This window comes from Mesoplodon densirostris, chromosome 5 (assembly GCF_025265405.1).
Source record: "Mesoplodon densirostris isolate mMesDen1 chromosome 5, mMesDen1 primary haplotype, whole genome shotgun sequence".
Classification (NCBI taxonomy): Eukaryota; Metazoa; Chordata; class Mammalia; order Artiodactyla; family Ziphiidae; genus Mesoplodon; species Mesoplodon densirostris.
Window position 1 is genome coordinate 66,831,055 of NC_082665.1, and position 14,188 is coordinate 66,845,242.

General features: G+C 36.9%; 1 protein-coding gene across 2 annotated transcripts in view; it reads right to left on the minus strand.

Annotated features, from left to right (window-relative positions):
• The window catches only part of GSK3B (glycogen synthase kinase 3 beta), a 196,846-nt gene that overhangs the window by 64,499 nt on the left and 118,159 nt on the right, over nt 1-14,188 (minus strand). For both annotated transcript variants that reach the window (XM_060098981.1, XM_060098980.1), the window contains exons 5-7: nt 12,194-12,324; nt 4,780-4,886; nt 1,883-1,980 (exon numbers count right to left, since the gene is read on the minus strand). In XM_060098981.1, the coding sequence (XP_059954964.1) occupies nt 1,883-1,980; nt 4,780-4,886; nt 12,194-12,324 (336 nt within the window). The remainder of the gene's footprint in view (nt 1-1,882; nt 1,981-4,779; nt 4,887-12,193; nt 12,325-14,188) is intronic.

The following is a 14,188-nucleotide window of genomic DNA, read 5'->3' on the forward strand; positions in this document are numbered from 1 at the left end:
CAATTAAGAGAAATGTTATAGCCCCCTCAAAAGAAACCCATTCCTCTAATTAGTAGACTTGAATTTCATCAATGAAAAATTTGTGGAAATTTTTTTGTTATATTGAGTTGGCCATAAAGTTCGTTCGGTTTTAAGTACAAATAAAAGACACATTTTTCATTTGCACAAAGAACTTTACTGAACAACGTGTTCAGTAACTGAACAAACTTTTTGCCCAATCCAATATATCTTAGACATCCCTAAGTTTCATTTTAGCCCACGAAGCCTAAAATGTTTTATCTAGCCCTTTATAGAAAGTTTGCCAACTCCTGTATTAGAATACTAATTTGAATAATAATGAAGAATACATAGGCTTTTAGGAAACAAGGAAATCAAACTATCTGAACTTAGATCTGAGTGTAGTGTGGGAATCAGGAATGAAGTAGATCTGTTTAAGTAAGTTTAAAGCTTCAATTTGAAACTAAAAGATGGTTACTAAAAAAAAGACAGCAAAATACCAGTGATCTCAAGTGCAAATCATAAGAAATTATATAGATAGTAAGGAAGATTCTTGATCACACAAGGGCGTTTTCAACCACACTTGTACACACTGATACTTAGCAAAATCATTTTAACAAAAGTAACATATTCTTATAAATGAAGTACAAGGATTTTAAAATAACTTAATCACTGTCCTGTGTATAACTAGAAAAAGCTACTGAGAACCAACAAGGACCTACTGAATAGCACAGGTAACCCTGCTCAATACTCTGTAATAATCTAAATGGGAAAAGATTTAGAAAAATAGATAATGTATATGTAAAACTGAATCACGTTGCTGTACACTTGAAACTAACACAACATTGTTAATCAACTATACCCCAATATAAAATACAAAATTTTTTTAAACAAACAAATAAATAAAAAAGCTGCTGAGGCTCAGCACAATAAAAACTAAATTCAAGCTGTCCAGATACAAAACAGGCTACATTCCAAAGTAGCGATCTGATGCTGGAAGTATTCAAGAAAACACTGAAAAATCATCTTTCAGGAATGTAACTAAGAAGGTTCTTTCATTGGATGGAGAACTGGACTACATAACCTCTAAGGAGATTTTCAATTTTCCACTGCTGTGAAACATTTGGAAAATCAAGAATAAAGCCTAATAGACAGTAGGTGGTGTTGCTTTGGACAAACTATAACCTTAGAATCAACCAATCTAGTGGTCTAAATACAGAGACACTAGATATTACTAAAGGGGGGGTGAGAACTTTTAAGATCTCAAATATTAAAAACTTTAAAATGTCAGTGCTGCTGTTCTTAAGAGACAGTATGAATTCCAAAATAATAATGCTTTGGATCTGATGTCATTAATAAAGGTGTTGACAGACCTAATAAATAAAATTATAAGTAAATTTATAAGTAAAAACTTCCTTAAATTATAAGTAAAAATTCTGCTTCTATCAAGTAGTCTAGTCATACATACTCACTTTTCATTTTATAAACATTTAAATATTGACTAAATACAAGCATCTCCTATGTGCTCAGCAGAGTATTATGAGCAGAGAGCACATGGTGAGCAAAAATAGACATAGCTTGGGTTTTTATTCAGTTTATATACATTTTAGTGATCTATTGCTTTTAAGTACTTTAAATAACAGATATATCCCTTTCTTGCATCAGATGGCCAAAATAGCTTTTCTAGTATCACATAACAAAAGAATAACTCAATTAGAAAGCAAAAGCTGGGTTCTTATACTTCTTCCACAGCTGAACTTGCTATGTGATCTTAGATCACATTCTCCATTTCCTCAGTTTTTCATGAGTGTGTGAGAGATATGGATTCTTAGAGAACAGCAATAAGATTCCTTCCAGTTCAAAAATTCTGATCCAATCTTCTCACCTTGATTATTTCTACCAATTGATCCACACCACTGTCCCCTGGAAATATTGGTTGTCCTAGCAACAGCTCAGCCAACACACAGCCTGCAGACCATACATCTGAAGAGAAAAGAAAACAAAAGCTTATTAATACGCTGTAGCTTAAGTTGCATTAAACTGTATACATTTTCTAATTTTACTTTGGTCAGAGAAATATCACAAGGAAAAGACTGTATAATCCAAAACATAGGGAAAAAAGTCATCAAACTATCCTTAATGCATTTTAAAATTCTGTTAAACTTACTAAACAGGAAACAGGACAATAAGAATATTCTAATAAAGGGTAATATCTATTTAATTATCAAATACCAGATGTTCAAGTCTACAACAACCAACATAGGGATTATAGAATGAAAACATAGCACATGATTATTTACTTATTATACTTAAAAATAAGTCAAAGTGATACAATCTCTTCACATTGGCAGGTACTTATACAGAGTAGCAGAAAGCAAGGGTTTAATCTGCTATATACAGGGTTGTAAGCCAATGGAAATTTCTGAGAAAAAATTTTTAATACATTAAATGGTTAACTTTTGTCTTGTAATATGACTGACAGAAAAATGTGCTTAAATATATGAATATTTTAAAATGCAAAGATAGAAGAATACATTTTATTTTACAAATTACAAAATATAATTCATTTTTAAGTCAAAGCAGAAACCTCAATCTTGAGAGAAAACTTTAAAAAATAATTTAACTAATAAATTTTAATAATTTAGAAATAAATTTAAAAAAATAAAGCGTACATCCTGGCTTACCCATGATAGTCCTGGTCTAGATGACTGTCCTGGGATAATTATGAAGAGCATCCCCTTTCTCTCTTAAAAGTATTACCAAATGAAAAGATAAATAATATGGGCACTCTATTTAGAGCCCACTACCTAAGACTTCCTGCAAGAAAAAGCTAATTTTCAGTTTCTGGATTCCTGGGTTTTGTATGAATCATCAAACAAGTGTTTTAGGGAGATGAACATAAATCATTGCTGGGCTTTCCATCTACCAGTAGGGAAGGAGAAGAACGGTGAATGGCATGGGGACAACAAATAATTTAATCAGTCTGATGTGGTAAGATGCACTAACAAGAGGAATTGGAAACTAACACAACATTGTTAAGTCAACTATATTCCAATATAAAATAAAAATTAAATTAAAAAAAAAAAGAGGAATTGGAACTCCCTGCTCCAATGACTACAGTTTACTGGCTTGGAAAAATAATGACAGAAAATTCATTTAAGAAATTCAAGTTGATTTTGTCCAGCTACTCTTTCACTTTTAATACCATTGTTAAAAATATTTCCAAAATATATTTGTATTAGAACACTTTTAAATATATTTACCTTTGTTTATTTATAAATCTTCCAGAGTCTTAAGAAGCAAGTATCCTAAATCTAAAAGGGAAAGCCAAATCTAGGCTTGTTAGGGTTCAAAAGGTCCCACCTGAATCAGTGGCCTATGGTGAGTCCTACGCCTGAACGTCAGAATCTGGTTTTAGTCATGCAAAGGAGGCTACTGGAAAGCAGGTACTCATAATATCCAGAAAATTGATTCCTAGTAGAGGAAACAGATTACACTGGCCCTTTTTTTGTGAGAAGTATTCCCAAAGAACTGCTAGGCACATGGACATTTATAGAAGTAATATACTCTTAAGAGGGTTAAAGGTTTATGTTAAACATGCCTTAATATGTCAGATAATATGATCATGACTTTTTTAAAAGAAGCAAACCAGGACTTCCCTGGAGGCGCAGTGGTTAAGAAACTGCCTGTCAATGCAGAGGACATGGGTTCGAACCCTGGGCCAGGAAGATCCCACATGCCGCGGAGCAACTAAGCCTGTGCACCACAACTACTGAGACTGCGCTCTAGAGCCCACGAGCCACAACTACTGAGTCCATGTGCCGCAACTGCTGAAGCCTGCGTGCCAAGCCCATGCTCCACAACAAGAGAAGCCACCGCAACGAGAAGCACATGCACTGCAACGAAGAGTAGCCCCCACTCGCTCCAACTAAAGAAAGCCCGCATGCAGCAATGAAGACCTAATGCAGCCAAAAATAAAATAAATTAATTAAAAATAAATAAATAAAAGAGGCAAACCGCATTTATTTTTTGTTTGGTATTTGTATGCTTTTGGACTAAGGAATTCTCTTCAGAAGCAATATATAACAATAAAATAAAGTTGACCTCCACCTGCATGCCACCCTAAGGTTGCTCCTTTCTTAGCTTCCTATTCATGTCCAACTGATCATACTCTGCTGTATGTGCACTACTTCTAGTGGGCTAAAATGAGGTAGACGAGGAGGTCAATGAAGAATGAAGCAAACTGTCTCTATTCAATTCCTTCTATCATTAAAGATCTTTTGTGACAAATTCTACAGAATTGGTGGGTTTATCCAAACTACTAATGAAAAAATCAGATTGTTCCTTTTGAGCAGACTTAAATAACCAACTGAGACAGCACAGCAAGAGTGTCAGTAATGTGGTCATCCTACCACTTTAACCATAAACTTAATTGATGCAAATTCTCCAACTGGCGATCAAGCTCAGAAGGGAATATTTCAGGGGAATTTTTTGTTTTTAGTGAAGAAAAGGTATACTTCTAATTTACTTAAAATTTTAAGTTAAAAATAACTGTAATCCTAAAGAAATCACACAATCACAAAGGAGTAGCTTATAATACAAGAAACGAAAAAGTAGAATAGTAAATACATCTTAAATTCTATACATTTTTGCATATCAATCTTTAAGAAGAAATATATTTCAAGGCATATTTATATTTAAGAACAGATTAGTAATACTAAATTACTAAAAACAAGATGTAATAAATAATTACAAGCCATTATATTCAGGTCCATTACTTACCTATACTAGAGGTATAATCAGTGGCTCCAAAGATCAACTCTGGTGCCCTATAGTACCGAGAACAGATATACGAAACATTGGGTTCTCCTCGGACCAGCTGCTTTGCACTAATAAAAAAAATCAAAAGCAGAAATTCTTTAAATTAAATCTAAACTGTACCATTGCTATTGTAAACTGCTATCATTCCCAACACAATGTTTATCTAAGATTCCCATAATTCCAATCATGCAATATATAAGAAAAAGAAAACATGAACCATAACTATGTCTGACATAACAAACTTATAATTTTAACATACCACTCTGAAAAAAGAACAGTAACTTTTAAAGAATGCATTTGTTAACTGTCACCTGAGGAAAAAGATTTTTAAAAAATCACAAAATGATAAATGTTGGAATTTCTTCTGCTCTTGTTCCCTGAATTCCACCTTTAAAATACAAAGAAGGGAAGAAAAATGAGCAGTACTTCCCCTCACCAAAAAGCACAGTAACAGATTAAAATATAAGAATGAATACTGCTTACCCAATATGTTTTTTAAAAAGGTAAGAAATTGGCCACTCTCTTAAAATTTGACTTCTGACTCAGAGTGATTATCCCAAAGCTTGCAGATCCAATCTACTTTATGTTTTTCCACCATTTGGTCAGTTTATTAACTGTCTAAGCATTCGTTATCCAATAAAAAAAGATAGGCCCTTTCCTGTAGGGCAGAGATAATTCACAGTCCATGAATTCTAATTCCGCTGTCGTAAGTTAAATCACACATTCTCTTAATCCAACTTTCCTTCCCAAATACTTTGTGGCATGTATTTTATTTTATTTTTATTTTTATTTTTTTATTTTTTTTGCGGTATGCAGGCCTCACACTGTTGTGGCCTCTCCCGTTGTGGAGCACAGGCTCCAGACGCGCAGGCTCAGTGGCCATGGCTCACAGGTCCAGCCGCTCCATGGCATGTGGGATCTTCCTGGACCGGGGCATGAACCCATGTCCCCTGCATTGGCAGGTGGACTCTCAACCACTGCGCCACCAGGGAAGCCCCGTGGCATGTATTTTAAATATTAAAATTAGTTTCTTTTGAAGTACCTCTCAAGATAACTTGAAGACACACTAAAATAAATAAACTGCTATAGAAGCTAACCATTTTGACATACAATAATATGAAAGATAAATACAAGAAATAAATACAAAAAACAAAATCAAAACAGTAAAAAAGTAAGTAACAAGAAAAGGTAAAAAAAAAAATTTTAGGTAAAGGTATGGGAAAATCAGAGTAGAGATAGATGAAAGCAGTCACAAAGGTTTCAGTTTGGGCTTTCTTTTCTTCCATTTATTTCTGGTCAATGATAAGTCTGACCATAGCCTGGTCTTCCTTCATCACAAGTTTTGAAGGTGGGAGGCAGTTTATTTTGTAACATTCTCACCAAGGTTTGACATACAGCAGCCATTTCATAAATTAATAAACACTAATTCCTGTTTTTAGGCTGCATGAAAATTAAGACACTTTTTCAGCAAAACTAATAAAACCTTTCTACCTTATAAACAATTTTCTAAATTAACAAGACGGATTCCAATTATTTAGTCAGAAAATTCAGTGATAAAGAAGGTAATCTTAGAAATGCCACTTGATGGAGCTACCTTCAAAGTGTATCCCAAACTCTACTTCCTCAAACTAGCTGCTAAAAACAAAAAAGGCAGCTTTGTTATCAGAGCTATTAAAAGTGAACTAGGCGGAGTCAAGATGGTGGTGTGGGAAGACACAGAGTTAGCTTCTCCCCACAACTAGTATGCCTGCTGGCCTCTGGTGGGGGACGCTAACGCCCAAGGAGATAGTAGGAACCCCAAAGTGAACCGGTAGGAAGTAGGGGGACTGAGGGGGGAGGAGAAGTGGAGGTCAGACAGGATCTGTGCCCCTGAGGTCGGGGAGGTCAGGAGAGGCAGGCGGGAGGGACTCTCTGGGAAGAGAAGGAAAGGAGCAGAGGGCGATCGCCTGGCTCACTTAGGCTGGGGAGCCTGCTGAGCTCTCAAGACAGTTTCCCGCCTCCAGAGCCCCATCCAGGCCATGTGGGTCCTGGGGGCATAAGAGGGAGGCCGGGGAGATGAGGAGTGGCAGGTGGGAGGAGCCATCCAAGGAGGGACAGGAGAGAAGCAGAGGGTGATTGCCCCACCCACTGGGGCCCCGGGCAGCCTGCTGAGCTCCCCAGACCGATCCCCTGCCCTCCAAAGCCCCCGCCAGGTCTCGGGGGTCCTTGGAGGCATAGGAAGGAGGCCTGGGGAGAACAGGAGAGGCAGGCGGGAGGAGAGGGAGAGGAGCAGAGGGCAACTGCCCCACCCACTAGAGCCCAGGAAGATTGCTGGGCTCCCCTGTGAGGTCCCCAGCCCTCTGAGACCAGGGCTGAGGGGCAAACCTGGGTCCCTTCTGTTCCTTGAGCCTAAGCTCCACCCCGCACAGCCCCCAGGGCCTTTTCCAGCCCTGTCAGTCCTGAGCATTGGCCCTGCCCACCGCCCAAACCTCACCCTTGCTTAGGCCCCACCCTCCACAGCCGAGGCCTCCCCCCACCCCTTTTTTTTCTTTTTTCTTTTCCCTCCTCCTCTTTTTTACTATTATGGTACTGATGTGCCTTCTGGCTGTTGATTCATCTACACTTTTATTTGTATATTCTTCCTAACGTATCTGTTTAGTTTTTACTTTGTTATTGTTTTTTTTTTCTGCCCCAGGCAACTTGAGGGACCTTGGTTCACGAACCCAGGGTTGGGCCAAAATTCCTGTAGTGGGAGCTCTGAGTCTGAACCACTGGACTAACAGAGAACCTCAGACCTCAGGGAATGTTCACTGGAGTGAGATCTCACAGAGCTCCTCATCTCAGCACCAAGACCCAGCTCTATCCAATAGCCTAAAAACTCCAGTGTTGGAAGCCTCAGGTCAAACAACCAGTAAGTCAGAAACACAATCCCACTCATTAGGGAAAAAAAAAAAAAAAATGACACAGATGTCACAGATGAAGGAGCAAGGTAAAAACCTACAAGACCAAATAAATGAAGAGGAAATAGGCAATCTACCTGAAAAAGAATTCAGAGTAACGATAGCAAAGATGATCCAGGATCTCGGAAATAGAATGGAGGCATGGACTGAGAAAATACATGAAACGTTTAACAAAGCTCTAGAAAAAGTACAGAACAAACAAACAGAGATGAACAACACGATAACTGAAATGAAAAATACACTAGAAGGAATCGATAACAGAATAACTGAGGCAGAAAAACAAGTAAGTGAGCTGGAAGACAAAATGGTGGAAATAATTGCTGAGGAGCAGAATAAAGAAAAAAGAATGAAAAGATTGAAGACAATCTCAGAGACCTCTGGGACAACACTAAATGCACCAACATTCGAATTATGGGGGTCCCAGAAGAAGAAGAGAAAAAGAAAGGGTCTGAGAAAATATTTGAAGAGATTATAGTTGAAAACTTCCCTAACATGGGAAAGGAAACAGTCACCCAAGTGCAGGAAGCAAGAGTCCCATAAAGGATAAACCCTAGGAAAAACACAACAAGACACATATTAATCAAACTAACAAAAATTAAATTCAAAGAAAAAATATTAAAAGCAGCAAGGGAAAAATAAAAAATAACATACAAAGGAATCCCCATAACGTTATCAGCTGATTTTTCAGCGGAAACTCTGCAGGCCAGAAGAGAGTGGCAGGATTCGATGGAAAAGTCAAAAGCTTTTCAGACAAGCACAAGCTAAGAGAATTCAGCACCACCAAACCAGCTTTACAACAAATGCTAAAGAAACTTCTCTAAGCGGAGACACAAGAGAAGAAAAAGACCCACAAAAACAAACCCAAAACAATTAAGAAAATGGTAATAGGAACATACATATCGATAATAACTTTGACTATAAATGGATTAAATGCCCCAACCAAAAGACACAGACTGGCTGAATGGATACAAAAACAAGACCCATATATATGCTGTCTACAAGAGACCCACTTCAGACTTAGGGACACATACAGACTGAAAGTGAGGGGATGGAAAAAGATATTCCATGCAAATGGAAATCAAAAGAAAGCTGGAGTAGCAATACTCGTATCAGATAAAATAGACTTTAAAATAAAGACTGTTACAAGAGATAAGGAGGGACACTACGTAATGATCAAAGGATCAATCCAAGAAGAAGATATAACAATTATAAATATTTATGGACCCAACATAGGAGCACCTCAATACATAAGGCAAATGCTACCAACCATGAAAGGAGAAATCGACAGTAACACAATCATAGTAGGGGACTTTAACACCCCACTTACACCCATGAACAGATCATCCAAACAGAAAATAAATAAGGAAACACAAGCTTTAAGTGACACAATAAACCAGATAGATCTAACTGATATTTACAGAACATTCCACCCAAAAGTGGCAGAATACACTTTCTTCTCAACTGCACATGGAACATTCTCCAGGATAGATCAAATCTTGGGTCACAAATCAAGCCTCGGAAGATTTAAGAAAATTGAAATCATATCAAGCATCTTTTCTGACCACAACACTATGAGAATGGAAATCAATTACAGGAAAAAAACACAAATACATGGAGGCTAAACAGTGTGCTACTAAATAACCAAGAGATCACTGAAGAAATCAAAGAAGAAATAAAAAAATACACAGAAACAAATGACAATGAAAACATGATGACCCAAAACCTATGGGACGCAAAAGCAGTTCTAACAGGGAAGTTTACAGCAATTCAACCTCACCTCAAGCAACAAGAATAATCTCAAATAAGCAATCTCACCCTACACTTAAAACAACTAGAGAAAGAAGACCAAAGAAAACCCAAAGTCAGTAGAAGGAAAGAAATCATAAAGATCAGAGCAGAAATAAATGAAATAGAAATGAAGAAATCTATAGCAAAGATCAATAAAACTAAAAGCTGGTTCTTTGAGAAGATAAACAAAATTGATAAACCCTTAGCCAGACTCATCAAGAAAAAAAGGGAGAGGATACAAATAAATAAAATTAGAAATGAAAAAGGAGAAATCACAACTGACACTGAAGAAATACAAAGGATTATAAGAGACTACTACAAACAACTATATGCCAATAAAATGGACAACCTGGAAGAAACTCACAAGTTCTTGGAAAGGAACAATTTTCTAAGACTGAACCAGGAAGAAGTAGAAAATATAAACAGACCTATCACAAGTAATGAAATTGAAACCGTAATTAAAAATCTTCCAACAAACAAAAGTTCAGGACCAGATGGCTTCACAGGCGAATTCTATCAAACATTTAGAGAAGAACTAACACCTATCCTTGTCAAACTCTTTCAAAAAATTGCAGAGGGAAAAACACTCCCAAAGTCATTCTACAAAGCCACCATCCCACTGTCACCAAAATCAGAAAAAGATATCACAAAAAAAGAAAATTATAGACCAATATCACTGACGAACACAGATGCAAAAATCCTGAACAAAATACTAGCATACAGAATCCAACAGCACATTAAAAGGATCATACACCATGATCAAGTGGAATTTATCCCAGGATGCAAGGATTCTTCAATATACACAAATCAATCAATGTGATGCACCACATTAACAAATTAAGGAATAAAAACCATATGATCATCTCAATAGATGCAGAAAAAGCATCTGACAAAATTCAACACACATTTATGATAAAAGCTCTCCAGAAAATGGGTATAGAGGGAACCTTCCTCAACATAATAAAGGCTATATATGACAAATCCACAGCAAGCATCATACTCAATGGTGAAAAACTGAAAGCACTTTCACTAAGATCAAGAATAAGACAAGGATGCCCACTCTCGCCACTCTTATTCAACATAGTTTTGCAAGGCCTACCACAGCAATCAGAGAAGAGAAAGAAATAAAAGCAATACAAATTGGAAAAGAAGAAGTAAAACTGTCACTGTTTGCAGATGACATACACTATACACAGAAAATCCTAAAGACACCACCAGAAAACCAATAGAACTAACCAGTGAATTTGGTAAAGTAGCAGGATACAAAATGAATGCACAGAAATCTCTGGCATTCCTATACACCAACAACGAAAAATCAGAAAGAGAAATTAAGGAAACACTCCCATTTACCACTGCAACAGAAAGAATAAAATACCTAGGAATAAACCTGCTTAAGGAGGCGAAAGACTTGTACTCAGAAAACTATAAAACACTGATGAAAGAAATCAAAGATGACATAAACAGATGGAGAAATATACCATGTTCTTGGATTGGAAAAATCAATATTGTGAAAATGACTATACTACCCAAAGCAATCTATAGATTCAATGCAATCCCTATCAAACTACCAATGGCATTCTTCACAGAATTAGAAGAAAAAATTTTACAATTCATATGGAAACTCAAAAGACCCCGAATAGCCAAAGCAATCTTGACAAAGAAAAATGGAGTTAAAGGAATCAGATTCCCTGACTTCAAACCACACCACAAAGCTACAGTAATCAAGACAGTATAGTACTGGCACAAATGCAGAAATATAGATCAATGGTACAGGATAGAATGCCCAGAGATAAACCCACGCACATATGGGCACCTAATTTATGACAAAGAAGGCAAGAACATACAATGGAGAAAGGACAGCCTCTTCAATAAGTGGTGCTGGGAAAACTGGACAGTTACATGTAAAAGAATGAAATTAGAACACTATCTAACACCATACACAAAAATAAACTCAAAATGGATTAAAGACCTAAAGGTAAGACCAGACACTATAAAAGCCTTAGAGGAAAACAAAGGAAAAACACTCTTTCACATAAACCACAGCAAGATCTTTTTTGACCCACCTCCTAGAGTAACGGAAATAAAACCATAAATAAACAAATGGGACTTGCTCCTAGAAGCAATCAATATTATGAATTTATATCATTCCAAAAATAAGCAATGCATCTGTGTACATATGCTTATACTCTGTGTTTTTAGAATACAAAAGGGAACATACTATATAGATTCTTGACCTTGCTTTTTTGAATTTAATACTTCTTAGAGATCATTCCTTTTCCATTCACAGAGAGCCTCCCCTTTCTTTTTTTAACAGCTGCATGTATTACATTATATGTATGATGTACCATAATTTATCTGGTAATCTTCCTACTGCCAGACATTTATATACAATTCTATGATAAAAATTCTGGTATATACAATATTTTGTGAATGTGTGAGTATTTGTAAGGGAACAGTTCCTAGGAGTTAAATTGCTGGATGAAAGACTAAAATTCTGACAGAAGTTACCGAAACTACCCTCACAAGCAACTGCACTAGTTTATAGTCCCTGAGTAAGGGTAACAAAAGATAATGAAAAGAGTATACAGGGTGGGAGGGTGGGGTTGGAGAGGAGGGAAGGAAGGGAGAAGAAAAGAGAGCTAGCTTACCTTCCAAAGTCACAGAGTTTTAAGACAGCTGTATCAGGATCCAACAAGAGGTTCTGTGGTTTAATATCCCGATGGCAGATTCCAAAGGAATGGATATAGGCTAAACTTCGGAACAGCTGATACATATACAACTGGAATAAAGAGTAAAAATTAATTGAATACTTACTTTCTATCCCAAACAATTCAGAGTCCTTACGCAGGAAACAAAGTAACAGATTTCCAGAAAAGAATAGTGAAAAACTGGGGATTGTTCGCACTCAGTCTTTCTTAAACAAGTTTTATGTCATTTCTCTATCCATTAGCTAATTATAGTTTAGTTAACCAATGTTATATTTGTACCATCTTTTAATAACTTAAAAAAGGAAAATTTACAATGTGCTTTTATAATTTTTATTTTACTAACATCTCACCACAAACCTGTTTTTCTCCCCTAAACACAGATTTAAAAACTCAGAGGGGTATTCCAAATCATGTGACTAACAAGTAACAATGTTTAGACCAGAAGCCAAGTCTTCTGTTTTTTAAGTTCATCATCCTTTGTCAGGGCCAGAGGTTATTGATACAGAGGTCTGGGAAAACTCACACCATGAACTGAGAAAATCTGTTATCAAGACATCAGTAAATCTATTAATAGCAACACTCTTCCTGTTAATAACCTTCAGAATTAAGTAGACTTCAAAATGCCATTTAAAAACAGATCCTAGATGACTATTGACATCAATTGAAAAGAATATTTATTTCAATTTTATTACAAAACAACATGCACTGAGAAACTGGGTCTGTGTGGAAGAAAGAATTAGACTCTTGACTGGCGAAGGGACAGTCTTTGTGAAGAAAGTGAGTATAGCTTTTTTTTTTTTTTTTTTTTTGCGGTACGCGGGCCTCTCACTGTTGTGGCTTCTCCCGTTGCAGAGCACAGGCTCTGGAGGCGCAGGCTCAGCGGCCATGGCTCACGAGCCTAGCCACTCCACGGCATGTGGGATCTTCCCAGACCGGGGCACGAACCCGTGTCCCCTGCATCGGCAGGCGGACTCTCAACCACTGCGCCACCAGGGAAGCCCAAGAGTGAGTATATCTTAAACCTTCTATTTGTTTCAAGGTCAGTGTTCTGGTTCACTTATAAATTTTTCTGACTCCTCACCTTCTGACCTCTACCCCAAAGTTATATACCATGAAAAGAACTTTTGAAATGATTCAAATCAAAGATACCAGTATCTTGGTGAAAAACAACAAAAAGAGAGTTAAAAGTCAGATAAAGCACTGACATAAGGTATCATCTACATATGAAGTGGTCTTGACTCCTACAAAAATATACTGAATCACCAATTTACAGGAAATACTGAGGACAGAGGAACATATTAACACCACTATAGTAATCCCATCAGCAAAATCCATTTTATTACTATAAAGCTTAAAATATAACTATTAAGTAAAAACTTCGATACTCAAAACATTCAGAATCAATGCCATTTTATTTTCTAGAGTATTTGTATGAAAGGTAAAATGCAGGGCTTCCCTGGTGGCGCAGTGGTTGAGAGTCCGCCTGCCGATGCAGGGGACACGGGTTCGTGCCCTGGTCCGGGAAGATCCCACATGCCGCAGAGCGGCTGGGCCCATGAGCCATGGCCGCTGGGCCTGCGCGACCGGAGCCTGTGCTCCGCAACGGGAGAGGCCACAACAGTGAGAGGCCCGCGTACCGCAAAAAAGAGAAAAAAAAAAAAGGTAAAATGCAAAAAATTATACTCAGAAAGCTGAACTTTTAAACTTAACTCCTAGTTAATTTTCACAATGTCATAGTTAAACAAATAATCTGTTTCTAATAATCTACCCCAACTTCAGTCATAATTATGTTGGATAAATTGCAAGCCACTCTAACATGAGTTGTATCAAATAAAAAGGATGACATTGACATCAGGTACCAAAAATTAAATAACACCTTAACAGAGTCTGTGCATATTTAAAATTACAAAAAGTTTAAACTTCAGCTACGGACAC